Source organism: Gobio gobio (genome assembly GCF_949357685.1).
Source record: "Gobio gobio genome assembly, chromosome: 21".
NCBI classification, from domain to species: Eukaryota; Metazoa; Chordata; class Actinopteri; order Cypriniformes; family Gobionidae; genus Gobio; species Gobio gobio.
The window spans coordinates 13472793-13491740 of record NC_137117.1 but is presented as its reverse complement, the minus strand read 5'-3'; the positions used below and the strand labels follow the sequence as shown (position 1 = coordinate 13491740).

At 37.4% G+C, this 18948-nt stretch overlaps 1 protein-coding gene across 2 annotated transcripts; it reads right to left on the bottom strand.

Moving 5' to 3' along the window:
* Positions 1 to 169: 169 nt before the first annotated feature.
* Positions 170 to 17925, bottom strand: vwa1 (von Willebrand factor A domain containing 1). 2 transcript variants are annotated; one of them, XM_079802301.1, is made up of 6 exons: positions 17505 to 17925; positions 9836 to 10393; positions 7723 to 8046; positions 6355 to 6645; positions 4577 to 4840; positions 170 to 1728 (listed from the first exon to the last, which is right to left on the bottom strand). In XM_079802301.1, exons 1-5 carry the CDS (start codon positions 17587 to 17589, stop codon positions 4587 to 4589), a joined length of 1512 nt encoding a protein of 503 aa, XP_079658427.1. In that variant the 5' UTR covers positions 17590 to 17925; the 3' UTR covers positions 170 to 1728; positions 4577 to 4586. The 2 variants fall into 2 exon arrangements, with proteins under 2 accessions (XP_079658427.1, XP_079658428.1); XM_079802302.1 differs by having other exon boundaries at positions 341 to 1728; positions 4584 to 4840.
* Positions 17926 to 18948: the final 1023 nt, after the last annotated feature.

The window sequence follows — 18948 nt, the reverse complement described above, 5'->3', positions numbered from 1 at the left end:
TATATATATAATATATAATACATATATACATTATATATAATGTACACACACACATATATATTTAAAAGGGGACTATAGTGAGGAAAAACTCACTAGAAAGATACAAGGCAAACATATACAATTCTGGAAAGTATGTATAAGGCAAGTAAGGAGAGAAACATTTAGAAATGAAAAGTTAGAGTAGACTTACGCCAGTACACCCTTTTTGCTTTGTCTTTTTATTCTCTAAATTCTTCCTGGGGACCCCTTAACACCTTCTGGAGGACCCCAGTTTGAAAACCCCTGGCATAAATCATTTGTTTATTACGCAGAGGTTTAGAAACAAAATTAGACATGGACTGAAATGGATCCTTTTTATTTAATAACTAAAAACATTTTTAAACAGTGTTGTGTAAGACGTGCAACCAGGCTGGGAATGAACAAGCACCTTTTCATAATACGGAAAGCCCAACCAGCCATTATGATGCGACAAGCAAAGACACAAAATATCAGATGCAGAATTTTTTTGCAATAGCTATAAAAATTTACTACAAATTCTTGCAGAATGACCCTGAAATATGGATAAAAAAGGTGTAGAAAATGATTCGCATCATTAAAAGTCTGTCAGAACAAAAAAATGTCTCTCTAAACACTATTTTAAGACCTTGATCCAGCCTGCCAACTTCTGTTTGCCTGTTAAGACACAACTACAGAGAAAATCATTAATCTGTTAAATGATAAATCCAATCTACAGTATGCATGCACAGGGAAAAGCCTGACCCACTGAAAGAGTCACTATTCTTCAAACAAACCAACCGTGGCCCTTTTGAACCACAAAACATCTGCGACCAACATCTGCGAAGTCTTAATACTTTAGCCACAGTGATTAAGATCCATGCCAGGTTTTCAGAGTTTCACCACTGAGAAAATCTGCAGCTATGGTAACGAGTTAAGCAGGGATACAATATTTGCATTGACCTTAAAGAAAAACCAGTGATGGAGGTCATTCAGATTCTCCAAAAAAGTGTCTTATTGTTTTAAACTGTACGGAGGAATCTTAAAAAAAAAAAATACAGTAACCAACTATGACTTTGATAAATAAATGCATTAGTAGGATATTTACAAACTATTGCTTTGGCGATATAGCTCGTATTAAAAACATTCTGGCAATTTAAAGGAATATCATGGGTTCAACTGGAAGTCTGTGGTAAAAGACACTGCATATAAATGTTAAAAATGTTGCACAGTTTCGAAAGTAATTTTGTCTGTTATAGTCAAAGTGATAATCAATGCGCGACCATATAAAGCCGCTAAACGCTGTAACTTTCACTCAGTATGCGTGAGAATACTTCAAACGGACTGTAAGAGCATTACTGTAAATGTGATTTTTGCTTGTGTTTACAAACTGAGAGATGAGTCAAAATCATCTGCGGTAATGCACAGCAAGCCACAGATGCGGCCAATATTGCTGAACTCGCAAGTATTGAACCCGAAACATTCCTTTAAAAGGCTCATTCTTTTGAGTTCAGAATCATTTAGTCTCTGTATTATAAGTGTCGTTTGGGGTGTGTCAGTGCATGTTGTGTTGGTGTGTTTAAAGATCACCATCTATGGGTGATGAGTTTTCCAACAGAGTCCTGGACTCCCCTGTCCTCCCATCTGTCCATTTGTGGAAAGCTTCTGGTGTTGTTCATCCCTCCATCTTTCGTGTTTGGCAGAGCGGCGCTCCACAGTTCCAGGTCAACGCAGCTGTGCAGTAAAACAAACAAAAGGTGCTGTTGTTATTATAATAAATGCATGTTTAATAGTGTAAAAAGCTTAACATTTCGCTTTTTGTTTGTCCAACCGATGTATTAATGTAATATTACTGTGTGGTGAAGTTACTTCACTTTTAACTCTTTAAATCCTACTGTATCATATTAGATATGCAAATTTCTAAGGCCTCTAAATGATCAAAACTTTGCTGAACATCTAGTTGCACACAATATGCTTCATGCCTTCTGTCTTTTTGCAATGAAATCTTACTGATTTTTATAAAGTAAACATAAGAATACATAATTATATTGTCAGTAATATTCCAACACTTACTGGACTGAAGCAACTTATGGTTATCAATATATCATATTTTACAATCATGTTAAAATGAGAGCATCAAACATGATCCATCAGGCTTTTGAAAAAAAGGTTTGGCATTTAACTCTTTCCCTGCCAGCGTCTTTTTAAAAAGTTGCCAGCCGCCACTGCTTGCGTTTTTGATCATTTTCACAAAATCATGCCCCTCCCAAATATTTTGTTGTATGAATATCTGAACATGCAATAAATCAAAAGAAAGAGCAGACCCTCTGCTTTTAAACAAACCGTTTTATTCTAGCTTCATGTATTCTTTATTGAATTGACACTTGAATGTGGGTAAGCTTCATAAAAAGCAACATTTTGAACAAAAAGATGAGAAAATCATGTTGTTTTTTTGCCCGCGCTATCACTTGGGCTGAGTCCGAAATCGCTCCCTAAACCCTCAATCACTATTCCCTACTTTAGTCCACTAATCCAGTTCACTTGAAGGAGTGAATGAAAACGAGTGAGAGAATCCATACAGCCGTTGAGCGTACATCAGCTGTACACTCGGTTATTGTGCTGCAGTGTGGGATAGAATGATAACGTTGTCATCCAAAATGGTTTCGGACACCACTATAAATGGCTGTCCCCTCAAATAAAGCAAGGCCGTAACCATGTCTTGAACACTGGGGGGTTGGTCTTTTTATATAAATAAATTGAATAATTAAATGATTAAAAGGGATTTAAGGGAATAAAGAAGAAATAAGAATGGTAAACGTTGTTCTAGGTCTAATTATAGCCTATAGCCTAAACAAATTTTTTTGTTTTTGCCACTTTTTTCATGAGCTGAACTCAGAGATCTAAGACTTTTTCTATATACACAAGGCCTATTTCTCTCAAATATTGTTCACAAATCTGTCTAAATCTGTGTTAGTGAGCACTTCTCCTTTGCAGAGATAATCCGTCCACCTCACAGGAGTGGCATATCAAGATGCTGATTAGACAGCATGATTATAGCACAGGTGTGCCTAAGGCTGGCCACAATAAAAGACCACTCTAAATATCAGTTGTTGTCACTCTATATTTCCCAATAATATGTCTTAGTAAGATGATATTTAACTCTTACCTTACCATTGACGTAATTTTCCGGCTTTCCATGTTTTCACTGTTATACGGTAGGGGGCGCTATGACACATCTTCTAAAAGAGTACAGAATCTCTGGGTAAAAACACAGGCGAAGAAGATGCAGAAACAAGGCCAATTATTGGGGAGGACTTGTCCCCCTCAATGCCTATGGTGGTAACGGCCCTAAAATAATGCACTATTTGGGGGTATAGGGGAGCGATTTCGGATTCAGCCTTGTTTCTGCACTCTTTTAGAAGATGTGTCTTAGCGCCCCCTACCGTATAACAGTGAAAACATTGAAAGCTGGAAAATTCCGTCAATGGCAAGGTAAGAGTTAAATATCATCTTACTAAGACATATTTTTGGGAAATATAGAGTGACAACTGATATGTATTTTTGTGTCCGAATTCATTATTTTCCTAAAAAAATTATAATAGATACATGTCACATATCAAATTGATCTACAATATTTCCTTTATAAGATACTCTTTTAATTTTTTTGAAATTCAATTGACTTTTTGAGTTGTGGCATTTCAAATACCTAAAATTTCAGGTGGTGCGACCAGCAAATTTACATTTAAAAGTATCAATTCCCACTGCAATTGCAAAATGAAGTAAGAAATATAACTGTAAATCATTATATATTGTATACAAATAAAAAAAAAAACATAACTCCTAATGGAAAATTTTGTTCTGAACACATAGAAAAGTAAATATATTCAAAAGTATATGAATTGGACTAAAAGGGCAATACATAGAAAAGGGAAAGGGAATTTACCATGTGATATGCATTTTATAATAATTCATATGTATATTGTATATGTATAATATTTTTAATGAATACATGGTCCCACCACCTGACATTTTCTGGGTGGTAAAATCAGAAATCTTGTTTAACAATGAATTAATGCTGTCTTAAAAGCTGTAAAACAAATATGAATCAACACCATACATTTTTTGGACATAAAAATGCATTTTAAAACTCTTTTGCTTGAAATTATAATTTTTTTTATCTTAAATTCTCATTTTTCTTATTTGTCATTGACCCATTTATGTGAATTTTTTGAAAGTAGTCTGCTATACTAGTATAAAGATATCATTTTCTTACATTTTGGCCATATAAATAGCAGCAACTGCACCAGATTGCATATTTTGCGCCTCTGTTCCGTTCCTTCTCAAGTGTGAGCTCCATATTATCTTATACTATATGAGCCACGAAAAACAAATATGAAACTCACTCATAAAAACGTTTTAGATATATTTCTATAGTATCTCTAAAGGTTCAACACCGCTCCATTTCAAACAATAGATTTTTCTGACTATATTATGTGATATGTCAGGCTTTACATGTTTAAGATACTTATTTCATATCATAAAATAACCCATAATCCCCATGTTTGACAGCCAGGCGTCTCACCGGAGACCTTCTAAGCAGTGCAGCAGAGCCCCTCCCCGCGAGCCGTCCGGTACACCGGGGAGACGCAGACGCGGGCTCTGGAGGGCACGTGGTTGAGGGTGGTGGACAGCCGGTTGGGTGGTAAATACAGGGTGGAGCGCTGGCTGGGATCTCGCTCCCATGTGACCCAGTAACCACGGAGCCCGTCGTAACTCCCCTTCCACCGGAGCTGCACTGACTCATTGCCCACTGTGGTCAGCTGCAGGTCTGAGAGAGCCGGCAGCACTGAGAGAAAGAGGGAGAGAGGTCAAGCTTCCCGTTTCTTGCTGGGAATCAGAGGGAGGTGAGGATGTGTGGGAATGATATCGACAGGAAAGAGGGATTCCAACACTATTCCAGATGCTCCTAATTAATTTAATCAATTAAATAACTACAATAAAGGTGTGTTCACACTTCGGTTCGGCTCTCTTGGTTCTTTTTGTCTGGATCAAAAAAGAAAATTATACATTTAGTCCTGGTTCGCTTGGTGTCATTTTTAACACTGAACCTAAAGATACAAAAAAAATTCCTGGTTCGTTTACATGTCTTTGGTCTGTGTTGCGTTCATATATCAGTCCAACCACACCGGAGTTTGTTTGGTTGTGGCCCGAGACCCATCTTTTCAGCGTTCAGAACCGCACCTCCTCACAGCAGATCTTCGTTTGTGTGTTTGACGGAGGAATTCCTGCCGCTTTTTTGACTCCTTTACACATTTTATAAGCTCTTCACAAGTTCTTAGCAGTTCAAAATACCATCATATGCTACGCATATACAGCGAGCGCATTTTGCCCAGAACACAGCATTGCTTTGGATGTTATGTCGCGAAATCAAAGACTGTAAAAAAATATGGACGTAGTGTCCGTGACGTCACCCATAGGATTCTGAAGAGCAGTTTTGAAGTGTAAAGTAGGGTCGAGCTGGCCGTTGCCATCTTGGCAGCGCGACATCGCGCGTCATTCCTGTATAACAAAAATGGGCAAAGAGGCGGGACATGGGCGGAGCTGAGGTGATGTGATGACTGACAGACAGCAGACAAACAGCAATCCACCTGTCACTCAAAGTGGCCACGCCCTTAATTATGCAGAACTTTAAGGCTTTATATAATGTAAACGAATGAGTTATAAAAAAAAATCACCCCCCTCACAGTTGTCATGAAGGGCAAAATTAGCCGTATAGACCAAAACCACAATTTGTCCCAGACTGTAAACATGTTTTTTTCTGCTGCAAAGTTGGGCATTTTAACATGGGGCTCAATGAGATTCTGCTCCTTCTGGAGTCTGTCTCTAGTGGCCAGTCGATGAATTGCAGTTTAAGTCACTTCCTTATTGGCTTCAAGAGAAACTGCGGGAGGTTGCCGCTTGCGCGAAATATATATATATACGTAATAAAAGCCGACCAATCAGGTTGTGAACATATCCCTGTGCCTTTAGGTTCAGTATCTTTAGATTCAGTGTTAAAATGGCAATGTGAACATTAAGCAGACCAGGACTTTTTTGGGGTCCGGACCAAACGAACCAAGCAAACCGAACTACAAGTGTGAACACACCCTCAGTCGAACTGCACAAGGGTGCATTTGAAAGCAGACCGAGACCCATCTTTTCAGGGGTCTCGGTCCGCTTGTTCGCACTAACAGAGCAATCGCACCAGGGTTCGTTTTAATTGAACCAAACATGCCAAGTATGAACTAAGGTTAAGTGACATTTTACTGGAAAAGGAAAGTACACTTATAAAGGCATGCATAACACATTATTCGTCCTTACCCTCCTGTGTACAGGCTTTAACAGACATGGCTCTCTCTTTGCCGGAGGACTGTCTAGCGCTCACGGTGACCAGGTACTGCGTGTCGGGCTGGAGGTCGGTTAGGACTGTGGAGTCCTGCCTGTTACTGAGGCTGATCACACGGAGCGGCCCTGAAGGAAGAGCTGAATACTCCACCTGGTACGCCTGTATGAGGTGAGGCAGCAGCGGAGCCCAGCTCACACGCACACTGCTGCTGCTCGACTCGGACACGGTCACTGTGGAGAGAGTCTGCACCTCTGGCTGAGGGATCGCTGGGGGAGAACACATGAGAGAGGTTTGAACAAAGATGGAGATTGTGCAGATAGCCACGTTTCAAAGATCAAGTTCACTTTTTGTCAAGTCACCTTCATTTATATAGCGCTTTTTTTACAACACAGATTGCTTCAAAGCAGCTTTACAGTGATAATAGGAAATTAATTTTGTTTTAGAAGAAAAGCTAAAGTAAGTAAGTCCCTTAAAATATATAGAGGGTGCCTTTGTGTCGCAACAAGAAACTGTTCACATCCCATTTTACTTCTATAGTTGAATGTTTCAAAGGTAAAAAAATGTATGAAGACAATGGGGAATTTTATCCACTAAATGTATTTCATGTTGACTTTAACAGTGAATATGCAATGGGTCCCAACATTTCTTTTTTGAGTTAGTTTTTCATTATTTCTCATTGATTCTCAGTTTTCATGACTCTAATAGAGCTAAAATTGCATTTAAATATTACAGAAAATATGGAATATTAAAATGATTAACAATTATATTAACAATAATATGTTTAATGTTCATATTTAACGAATGCTGTTTAATAATAATAGTTGTTATTATTATAAGCATAAATTAAACATTAAAGACGTAACGAAAAAAGTAATGGTCATAAAAATCTTTTTCAGTATTCTAAATATAATTTCTTATTTTTTTTATATTTATCATTATTATTTTTATTATTATTATGTATTATTTTAATGGTATTTAATGCTAATAATTATAATAGCAATATTCATCATTATTATTATTATTAATAATAATACATTTAATCTTCATATTTAATTAATTATACCTAATTAATGATATTACTAATAGCAATAATAATAATAATACATTTCATGTTCATATGTTCACATGTTAATGCTAATCAATGTTATTGTCACTATTATAAGCATGAATTAAACATTAAAGACACATCGATCAAAAAGTAATGGTCATAAAAATAATTTTCATTATGCAAAGTGTAGTGTCTTTTTTCTTCTTCTTTAGAACTTGTGATGAGATATGATCTGGATATATTCTTGACAGGCTTTATGAGATTCACACTTTAATGATGACTATATATTGATCACCTGTCTGTGTAGTAAAGGTGGCATGAAGAGAGTTCAGGAACTCCAGGTTAGCCTTTGGCGTGAGCGTGACTTTGTATGTAGTGTCTGGACGCAGGCCGGTCAGCTGAGCCGTGCTGGCATCTCCAGGCCGTGTGATCCTCTGAAAAGGACCCAAACCAGTGCCAGGGCTGGTGCCCGGACCTCCGCCTCCTCCGTTCTGCCCTGTTCGGATGGGACCAAACTGGATATCGTAGTAGCCGGTACCAGCCAACACAGGCCTCCATTCCAGCTGAGCTGAAGTAGTGGTGACCGACTTCACCTGTAACCTCTCGGCCCGAATAATCTCTGCATTTGATCAGAGAGAAAGAGAAATGAAAGATGGAAGAAATTAAATTAGTCACTGTAGTCACTAAATCCACGCCTAGGGCAATTTCTAAAAGGATTACACCACCACCACCTGGTCTGAATTATTGTGTGCGATCAATACGTTTGTTTATGTAAGTGTCTGCGAGTTGCACATATGTAACGCCTTATATATGCACGAAGGAATGCCCACTAATAATAGCCGCGTCTAGCGCTCCGGGGGGACTTTGCCGGGGGTCGAAAAGGACAAAATAATTTCTGTATAAATAGCCCTCATCTCTGATTACAGTGTCTACCAGTTTCTGTCCCCGTTTCCTCCTGGCACTTCTTATCTTGGAGCTGTCTCAAGCTATTTGTGTCGGAGTTGACTGGCATTCGAGATTCCTTCGGCACACTGGGGCGGAGGTACGGAGCTATTCACACCCACATCAGATCACTCTCCCTATTTAGAAAACACTCTCATAAGATTGACTCTTATATGAAATCTCATAAAGTGTCAAGTTCAATTTTCTTCAAGTTCTCTTTCAATTCTTTTCCTGCCATTGACTGGATTATCCAGCTAGCCATGTTTTCACTGTTATACGGTAGTGGCCGCTATTACGCATCTTCTGAAAGAGTAAAGTATCTCTGGATCAAAACACAGGCGAAGAAGAAGCAGAAACAAGCAATAAAAGCATTGCTTACGCATTTGTAAAATAACGCAATCATCAAACGGCATATACATCAAAACTCTGCCTAATGTCACTGAATGAAATGTCGACCCAGGACGAGCTCTAGGACTGTGCAAGCATTAGGGGTGTTGATCTACTCCATCTGTGTTTGATCATCGTTCTGAATCCGACCCGGATGTAGTCTTTGTCAAAAAACAAAATTTCTCAGCGTTTTAAAATGTTGCTTGTTCCGAAAATTTAACACATTCAAGTGTTGATAAAAAAGGAATGCATGAGGTTAGAATAAAAAAAAAAAAAATTTATTAATTTTTTTTTTTTTTTTTATAAAAGCAGAGGCTCTGCTCTTTCTTTTGATATATTGATTGCATGTTCAGATATTCATACAAAACATGAAAGTTTTGTGAAAACTTGAGTTTCATGAAAGTTTATGCTGCCAGTGGCTGGCAACTTTTTAAAAAGACGCTGGCAGGGAAAGAGTTAAAATTATAATTTTGCCTCATTTTGTTCCAAACTTGTATGAATTTTGAAGTATGATTTTTTTAAAAATGTTTTTGAATGAAATTTGAGAACTACTGCACGTCAAGATTTTCAGTGACTAAATATTGTTGTTGTTATATTGTTTATTTTGTGTTCAATTTTAACAATGAGCATGTAATGGGTCCCAACATTTAACGTTTGAGTTTGATAATTAATAAGAATATTGTTTTAATGTATTCTTTTTTTTATTTCATTCAGTAAATAGAATTTTTCAGCAATAATTCATAGTTCTCATTAGATTTGTTTATTGTAAGAGTTAAAATTACATTTTAATATTACAAAAATGAATTCCATATGGAATGAATAATGATAATAAAAATCATTGTAATTCTTTTAATATTTTAATAAGAATCATAATTATAATGATTATTTTTAATATTTTACATAATAATATTATTATTAATATTTGCCTTTTGTGGAGCTTGACAGTCCATGCATGGTCAATATTTACATCTAAATAACAAAAGTTAAGTTTGGAATGAAATGAGAGTGAGTATGTGATAGAATTTATGTATTTGCCATGAACTAACACAGTTTTTGAGTTATTTAGGTGAAACACACACCAATAATTGCATCCCTCAAGTCTTCACTGATGATGTTGATATCGTCAATGTCCACAAAGAACAGGTGATTCTCTCTGGGTGGACTTGCGACCTCTCTCAGCACCTGGTAGTTCCCATGACCAGTAGAAACCACCAGTACGGCCACGCCCTCTTCTCGCAGCCTCGCCATTGGTTCCTGCACCTCGCCGGGATCCACTCCGTCCGTGAGCCAAACCAGAACCCTGGGCAGATCTGGTCTGGCACCTCCCGGCACACCCTGTTTCAAAACTTGGTTCCTAGCCATCAGCAGAGCATCCACCGTGTTGGTGTCGCCCTTTAGCTGTTTAGTCCTCCCCAGGGCCGCCTGCAGTCCTTGCTGGGAGCTGTAGGTGTCAAAGCCGAACTCGAGATGGGGTTCAGTCCCGACCTGAAGCAGTCCCACCCTCACCTGATCCGACCCTAGCGAGAAAGGCAGGAGGAGCTCTGACAGGAAGTTCACCATACGGGAGAACTCGTAGGAGGCCACGCTACCAGAGGAGTCCAGGAGAAACAGGACATCGCCCTCGCAGCAGTTTAAAACTGTAGGTGAAAAACAACAGTAGACATTTAAAGGAAATGATCTATGAGTGTTTATTTAGCACATACTGTAGCAGCACTAAAACACTCCAGACTTTCCTAGGCATGAGGAGAAAGAGTTTGTGTGAGTATATACAAGCTACTAGGGATCCCTTTGGTCGTATTTTATATGCCCATGGGGTTTTTCTGCCCATTTTATTGTCCGCCAGCTGTAAATCGTCCAATTGGTTAAAAAAAGTAAAAGCAAAGCACACTTTTCTTCAACAAGCCACATGATTTTAGCAATCATTTAGCACAAACAAGCCCCAAAGTTTAATATTTTAATCATTTACTCACCCTCGTGTTGTTCCAAACCTGTACCACTTAATGTCTGTGCAGAACACAAAAGAAGATTTTCATTGTACATTGAATTTCAATGTATGGAAATAAAGAAATAAATGCATGTTTGGAACGACATGAGGGTGAGAAAATGATGACAGAAGTTTATTTTTCGGTGAACTATCACTTTAAGGTTAGGGGATATTTAAAAAGGGCCGTAGGGCAGCATGATTGAAATTTATTTCTTAACAAATAGAAATTCTCAACAATAAATGCATAGTTCTCATTAAATTCATATTATTGTAATAGAGTTAAAATTATATATATATATATATATATATATATATATATATATATATATATATATATATATATATATATATATATATATATATATATATATATATATATATATATATATTATATATTATATATTTAAAATTGAATGCATTATTATTATTTTAATATTAATAATATTATTTTATCAAATTATGAATAAAACTATTATTATTATTGAAAATATATATTTTTTGTCCTTTTTGGAACTTGACAGTCCATGGTCAATATTTGCTTTTGCATTATGGAAAAGATCATCATGATCTTCTAAACAACAGAAGAAAAAGTCATACAGGTTAGTAAGGAAATGTTGGTGAATATGATGACAAAAATCAGTTTTTAAATATTTCCGTAAAATATTTCATTAAAATATTTCTTATTTCTTATATCAGCTTTATCTGTCTTCTAAACCTTCCTCAAAGTTTCCCCCTTCTGCTTGTTTTGAATGCTTAGATGAATTAAAATTTTGGTTTTCAGGCAATTTTCTATAATAGTAAAACAGAAATTCTTCTCATCGGATCAAAACACACAATAGCTAAGTCAAACATTTCATCCGTTACAATAAATAACTGCTCTGTTCCTCTGTCTAATCAGGTTAAAAGTTTGGGTGCCATCCTTGACAGTACCCTTGAAGCCCATATACTTGATAATATTCATAATATTAAGAATATCAATCGGTTGCGTCCTGTTCTTTCACTCAAGAGTACTGCTACTCTTGTGCATGCTCTTGTAACATCACAAATTGACTATTGTAATGCCTCGTTTATTGGGCTTCCTTCCAAATCTCTTCATAAATTACAGTTGGTACAAAATGCAGCTGCTCGAGTTATTACCAAAACTTCTATTTCTGAACACATTACTCCTGTTTTACAAAATTTGCATTGGCTTCCAGTTAAATTTCGTGTAAATTTCAAAATTTTACTTTTAACTTACAAAGCACTTAATAATTTGTCTCCTTCGTATCTTCTTCATATATACACACCTTCCCACACTCTTAAGATTGGCTTCTGCACTTACACTTGTTCTTCCACACACTAGGACAACTTCCATGGGGTCACAAGCTTTGGGTTACGCGGCTCCTCATTTATGGAACTTGCTTCCATAAGTTCGCAATAGTTCAAGTCTTCCGGTTTTTAAATCTCGTCTTGAAACTCGCTTGTTTCAGCAGGCTTTTATGTGATTTTAATGTTATTGTCGTCAGTTCTGTATTGTCTTTATTGTTTGATGAAATCGTTTTTTGTGGACTTTGTAAGGTGTCCTTGAGTGAAAAGTGCCTATAAATAAAATGTATAATAATAATATAATAATCACAAAACTGTATGGCAAATTGTACAACCCTAAAAACAAGCACAGAAAACCTGGAGCTTTTTTTAAATCGCAATTGCATTTTTTTTTTTTTATTCTTTGGATTATTTTCCTAAATAATGCAGCTCAGATGTTTAATTGGTATTAATTCAGTTGCCCCGCTTAAGATGTTTGCTATGGAAGTTGACAAAAGTTTGGATGCAGTGTAGACACAACATTTAAACTCATTAAATGTTTATAGTGTGAACACAATAAAACGAGGAGAAACTCTGAGAAACAGTGGCCAAACGAAGATAAGTGTGAAAATGAGTGAGGAAATTAGTCATTTACGAAGAAAGTAGGCGGGAACGGTACATTCTGAAAATAAGGATAAGAAAACAGTAGTATTTATTAGGATAAGGAAGAACTGGGGGCTTCACAATATTTCAAGAGATGGAACATTTGATTTGGCCATTACAGGAATTTCCTGGCAGAGGAGCCCTCTAACCTGGAGCAGCATGATAAACATAAACAGATGGGGGAAGGAACGGCCCTGCTACTGCATGTTACAACCGGGAGGACGGATGGACGGACGGGTGTGCATGGAGAAAAAGGGGGGAGGTGAGAATTGGCTGTTCCATATGAAGTAAAAGAAGGAATGTAGAGGCTATTCCAGAAGCCCCTGAAGAGGAAGAAAGACTTTGTGCAAGACAAAAAAGAGCAAGAGAGCGAGTGGGTGAGAGGGAAGAATGCTGCCAAGCGTTCGCCACCTAAGACAATCCAAAGTCGCCCACCCAAATTCTGTTGGAAGAACTGGAGGCGTCCAAACCAATTTGAATCAAATTATAAGAGAATCTTGGCATTTTTTGGTATAAAGAAGTTGTGGAACCAATGAAATCTAAAACTCGTAAAGCAGCACACTGTGCGTGGTTCACATAGTTTTCTTCTGCTTTGCTAAGAGAAAAGAGCCTATCGAGTCACTTGAACCTGCGATTGCTAGATAATTGACCTTTGCCAGACCACTTGGAACCAGGGTGCGGTGGCACTTTGCACAGAAACGCCTTTAGTCGAAGCCAAAATGCTCAAGGCTCTTCCAAATTTACTCTCTCTGAGTCACTGTTGGTGTGTCTATGGTTTTGTTCAGACAAGCAGCAGAAAATTGTGTTTTGTGGCTATCAGATTCAAATGAACAGTTCAGCCTTGAAACTCTATTTGTGTTCTGATTGGTTTCAATGCAGCTTCCACAGTCAATCGATTTCATGTTCCATTACTACTTCCGTTTATAGCCTCGACGCATCCAAACTAATACACTAAGGGTGTTTTCACACTGGCAGTTTAGTTTGAAACGGGGCACGGTTCACATAAAAAATTGCTAATGTGAAAGCGGTCATGCGCACCGGGGTACCGAACCCGAGACTGCCTGAAGGAGGTGGTCTGAGTTTGGTTGCAATCGAGCTGTGCCACAATTCACAACCAGCACATACTTGGGTGCGCACTTGTTCAGGAAGAAAAGTAACCTGTGCATGTGTTTTAGCCGATGAAGATGTATTTAGTTCAATATAACACGGGGGATGATAGTGTTCAGGGCTTGACATTAACTTTTTCGCTCACCAGTCACTGTGGCTAGCGGTTTTACAAAGTTACTAGCCACTCACATTTCTGACATCAATACCATGGGGAAAACTGCCATATAGATATTTTAATATTATCTCATAATTTGGCAGTAGGTATATAAGGCTGGATCCTTTATACTGTCACACTTGTTTTCTTTCTCAACTGTTTATGTTCACTTAAAACAGAACTGACTGTGTTAACCTGAAAACTCACCAAGACCGACATTTTGTCATTATTTTGTGTGTATTTGACTATTTAAGTGCAATAAGCAGCGGAAAAGAACTCAATTTAGTGCTGAGAGGTGGCTTTATGTGCGCGCACTTTGGGTGTGAGCACAAAATCTGCGGGAATGAGTAAAATTATGCACAATACACGCAATCCCATGGCGAAATTAAAGCCCTGTGACACCAACAATATAGCCTGACGTCGTCATACTCAGATTCTAGTCAGAATATGAGTCTGATGCTGATCCATTGGGCTGTGATTATGGGGGCGTGTTTCAACCGAACCAGGAAAGAAAATGCCTCTGCACTCAATTGGATAGACCTACAACCAATCAGAGCAACGGAGTAAGTGACGTATGTTGAGCGACGCATAGTTGTCAACAGAACTCAACTGCACGCATGCTGGAAGAAGTAGAAGAAGATGATTAGTGTAAACGATCTTTGCCGGTGTTGTAAAAAAATGTAAGGATACACAGAGTACTTACCAACACCATCATCATTTTTGAGAGCAATAGTAAAGGTGAATGCATATACGAAAAAAGTTCTCCATTTAGTAAACAAATTCAACCCAAGCGCTCTTTAGTGACAGGGATTATTACGTTACTGTTGATCATCTGTCAATCACCGTATAAAGCCCGCCCCGTTAATTTGATTGGTCCGAACAGCTCTGGTTCCAGCATAGTTGCTCCACAACGGATCAAGACCAGACTGAACTTCCCGACCTCAAATTTTGTAGGCGGGGCTAAGTTCGGCTGGCATCCAGGCTACTGTACAATATTCATCCGGAGCAAATGAAACAAGTGAGTGAGGGGAGGCGGGTATGTGTGTCGGAGAGATTAGAGAGAAGAAAAAACGCAGATGATGTCGTGTGTCTATTCTGTGGAAAATGAGCATTGGAAGTGTTTCAGATATTTCAGTATCGACATGTATAAAAAAAATCTATATTTTCGACAACACTACATTGCACTTAGTTTATTATTTCAGATGCCTGTTTCAAAAGACTATAATTGAAAAATGTATGTATTTTATATAAAATTCAAGCCGCCAAAGTGGCTTGTAGAAGTGACAACCCACATTTGGTGGGTTGGCGGGTGTTAATGTCAAGCCCTGATAATGTTGATGATTTACTTTAGATATGAGCGAGAGTGAGCCTGCAGTGTAATCACACATAGCGAGTGCAATCAGGGAAGCAAATGAAAGGCAATCTGCTGTCTCCTCAAAATATCCCATTTGCAAGAAGCAGAAACCCGCCTTCATGCGACACACATACAGTAAACCCAAGTGTCATTTACTCAGCGGCGCATAACAGCACCGAATTTATAAAAAAAACAATATATTGACCATGTTCTGTTTTCTATCAGTGATGACGTAAGATGAACGCAAATGCACTAGGGTTCGATAGAATCACGTTGAGTGTGAAACCAGGGTAAACTCTGCCCCCTCCGCCTCCCCAGCACCACCTGCCTAGATCTGCTACGGGGGTCTCTCTCTCTCTACCAGCAGCAGCACGTTTCCCTTGATTTCATGTTCTGGTTTGAAATCTGTTTATAGTCTATTTTTTGGCATGCTTTGAATTGAGCTGTGTTTGAATACGATCATTTTTGCTCTCGCATAGTGAACTATGTGACCTTCGCTACTGAAAGAGTGAGTGAGTCAGTGGTTTTGGATGCAGTACATGCATGAATTCCTCTGTTGTTTATCTTCCATCATGTGTCTCATGAGTTCATTGGGATGTCATGATAGACATCAACAGAGGCAAAGTGTACACAATACCCCTATTTTCTGGCATTTAATTGGTTTCGCGAAAGCGTCCGATAGCCTAACATTAATGACTGACAGGAAGAATCCTTTCTTTTGCACGCCTCACTCAATGTGTGTGTCAGTGATGTGCTGACAAGAAGTTATTGCAGTTCTATTCATACAGCAAATACTCCCTGTCAGTTTTAAGTCCTGAAAATTGAAGGCAGTGACATCAATTATTTAAATTTTTTTGTCAGTCCAAATTGTGTATGAATATAACTATACTTAACACAGCAAAATGTAAGACGATACCCAGACCACAGTCGAGGGAGAAAATGCTTTACTGCAGCTTAAAAATTCAAGAAATTAAATTTTTCAAATCTTTTGATCAAATCACTTAAACTTGAGCCATATGTTTTGAAAGAAAAGAATCCCCTGAGACGATGTGTGAAGGAAAATGCTTTAACACACATGGTTTTCTTCTAGCTCACATGTTTGTAATGTACGTTTGCTGGTGCTCCATCAGTCAAGTTTATCAGGAATGATCTCCAGATTTCTTCTTTCAGTTGCATTATTGTTTAAAGGGCTTTGAGATCTTGATATATATTAACCACGAATAGAATAGAATAGAATAGATCACTGTAAAAAAGTGATCAGTTGACTTAACAAAAGTGAGGAAATCAGTTGCCTTAAAACTATTAAGAGACAAACTTCATGCGTAATTGAAAAAATTAAGTTATGTGAACTTGACAATTCCACATAACAATTTTTTTTTAAATTACACATGAAGTTTATTTATTTACGTAATAATTTTAAGGCAAGGGGTTTCCTCACTTTTGTTATGTTCAGTCAACTGATCACTTTAGAATAGGATAGAATTGAATTGAATGCTAAGTTTAATGTTAACTCTTGAGCAGTGGTCAGCGATTTAAATATGTACAAATTATTATTGCACTCAAACTCAATGCATGTTTGTTCTGGAGAATGGGACTATTAAAGAAATAGTTCACACTTTAATAGTAAACACTTTATGGTTTTAACCTGTCCTGAACCCTTTAATAAGATTTTAAATGGCAATTTTAGTTATGCAATAATAGCTAACATGAAATAATTTTATTTGTGCTCTTTGGTTTTGCTAAATAAAAGATGATCTGCTCTTCTGAATCAGGTACTGACTGATCTCACCTTGATCAGGTACTGACCCATATGACTCACCTGTCCTGAATCATATGAATCACTTGTCCTAAAACATGACTCACCTAAATCAAATATTGAGTCCTGAGGTGTTTCACCTAATCAGATATAGAGAACAGTAATAATTTACCTAAATTACCTACAGAGTATTGAATTAAATGTTAACCAAGTGCTGAATGCTGATTTAACTAATATAATAGACTTAAATAGCATAGCTTGTCGTTCTGGTTTTGAGTGCTGAATGAATTGCTTGACTCAAATGACTCGGCTGAATCAAGCAACGAGTTTCGAATTAACACATTTGACTCGAATAAATTGTGTAATAAATTACTGTGGATTAAAGAAGACAATTCACCAAAATCTCATTCTGAGCTCCGAGTTAAAGCATGACTGAAACGACTCACCTGAATCAGGTACCGAGTCCTGCGCGTCTCCTGACCACAGAAACACGCTGAATAAAACACACGTGAGCGCCTTTCTGACCTCCATGATGGATTTTATGTCACAATTATAGTCAGTTCTGGACGTTTTAACGCGTCTACATTGCCTAGCACAATTTCTATTCGATTTATATTTCTAAAACCCGTGCGGTTCACTTTAAAAGTCGCATACAATGCAGGCAGTCACCGGAGCTGTAGTATAACTGCAATGAAATCGCAGCTGCAGCACCTGCGCGGCTATTTTACATGATTTAGGCGCAGAGAACGAAATAAACACGAAACTTTTTGCGCTGCCATAAACTACTGATCAAAACCAGTCACGGATTAAAAGTGTCTCTCTCTCTCTCGGCTACTGAATGCGGCAGGTTCCCTCCCGCCCCTCTGTGAACGGCGCACTCCTCCTCCTCGTACTTTAGACGGGCACCAGCGTCACCATCTTGAACCCGTGCCCGGTTTCTGGTCATTCTGATCTTTATGTTACAGTTATTTTCTTGCTAGGGAATGGGCATATAATATGTATCATTATGGGTAACTAGAACTGCCCACTTGGGTCAGTACACAGAGCCTTTTAGTTGACACCAATGCACGTGGTCCCATGACAATATTTTTTCTTTACGCATACCATGGTGATGTTATGCTTTGGTCATGCATTTGGGTCAATGCATACTTCAACAGTATATTTATTTATCATATTATAATTTGTAATAAATAGGATCAAAAATACAGTAAAATAAGATTACAATTAAATATTATTTACAGTGTAATGTAATATTATTATTAAAATGTCAAATATTACAATAAAAAACAATTATGTGAATATATAGTAAAATGTAATTTATTCCTGTGATCAAAGCTGAATTTTCAGCATCATTACTCCAGTCTTCAGTGTCACATGATCCTTCAGAAATCATTCTGATATGATGATTGGCTGCTCAATACATATTTATGGTTATTATCAATGTTGAAAACAGTTGAAAACTGCTTTTTGTATTATTTGAGGAATAGAAAGTTCAAAAGAAAAGCATTTATTTTTGTAACAAGTCCTACTGTCATGTTTAATTAATGCATCCATGAAATAAAGTAATGAAAAATAAAAGTCAGGAATAAGTTGCATATTAAAGTGTATTAAAATAGAAAACACTTATTTTAAGTTGTAATAATATTTCACAGTAGTGTTTTGCTGTATTATTGATCAAATAAATGCAGCCTTCTGGATGATAGCATATATAAATAACACACACACACACACACACATATATATATATATATATATATACACTCTAAAAAAAAGGCTCGTAATCATAGGGGAACCTTTTTTAGTGCTATATAGCACCAATTTTGGTGCTTCAGTGGTTCTTCAGCGGTTCTTTAGAGGTGCTATATAGCACCTTAGTCAAAGAACCGGTGA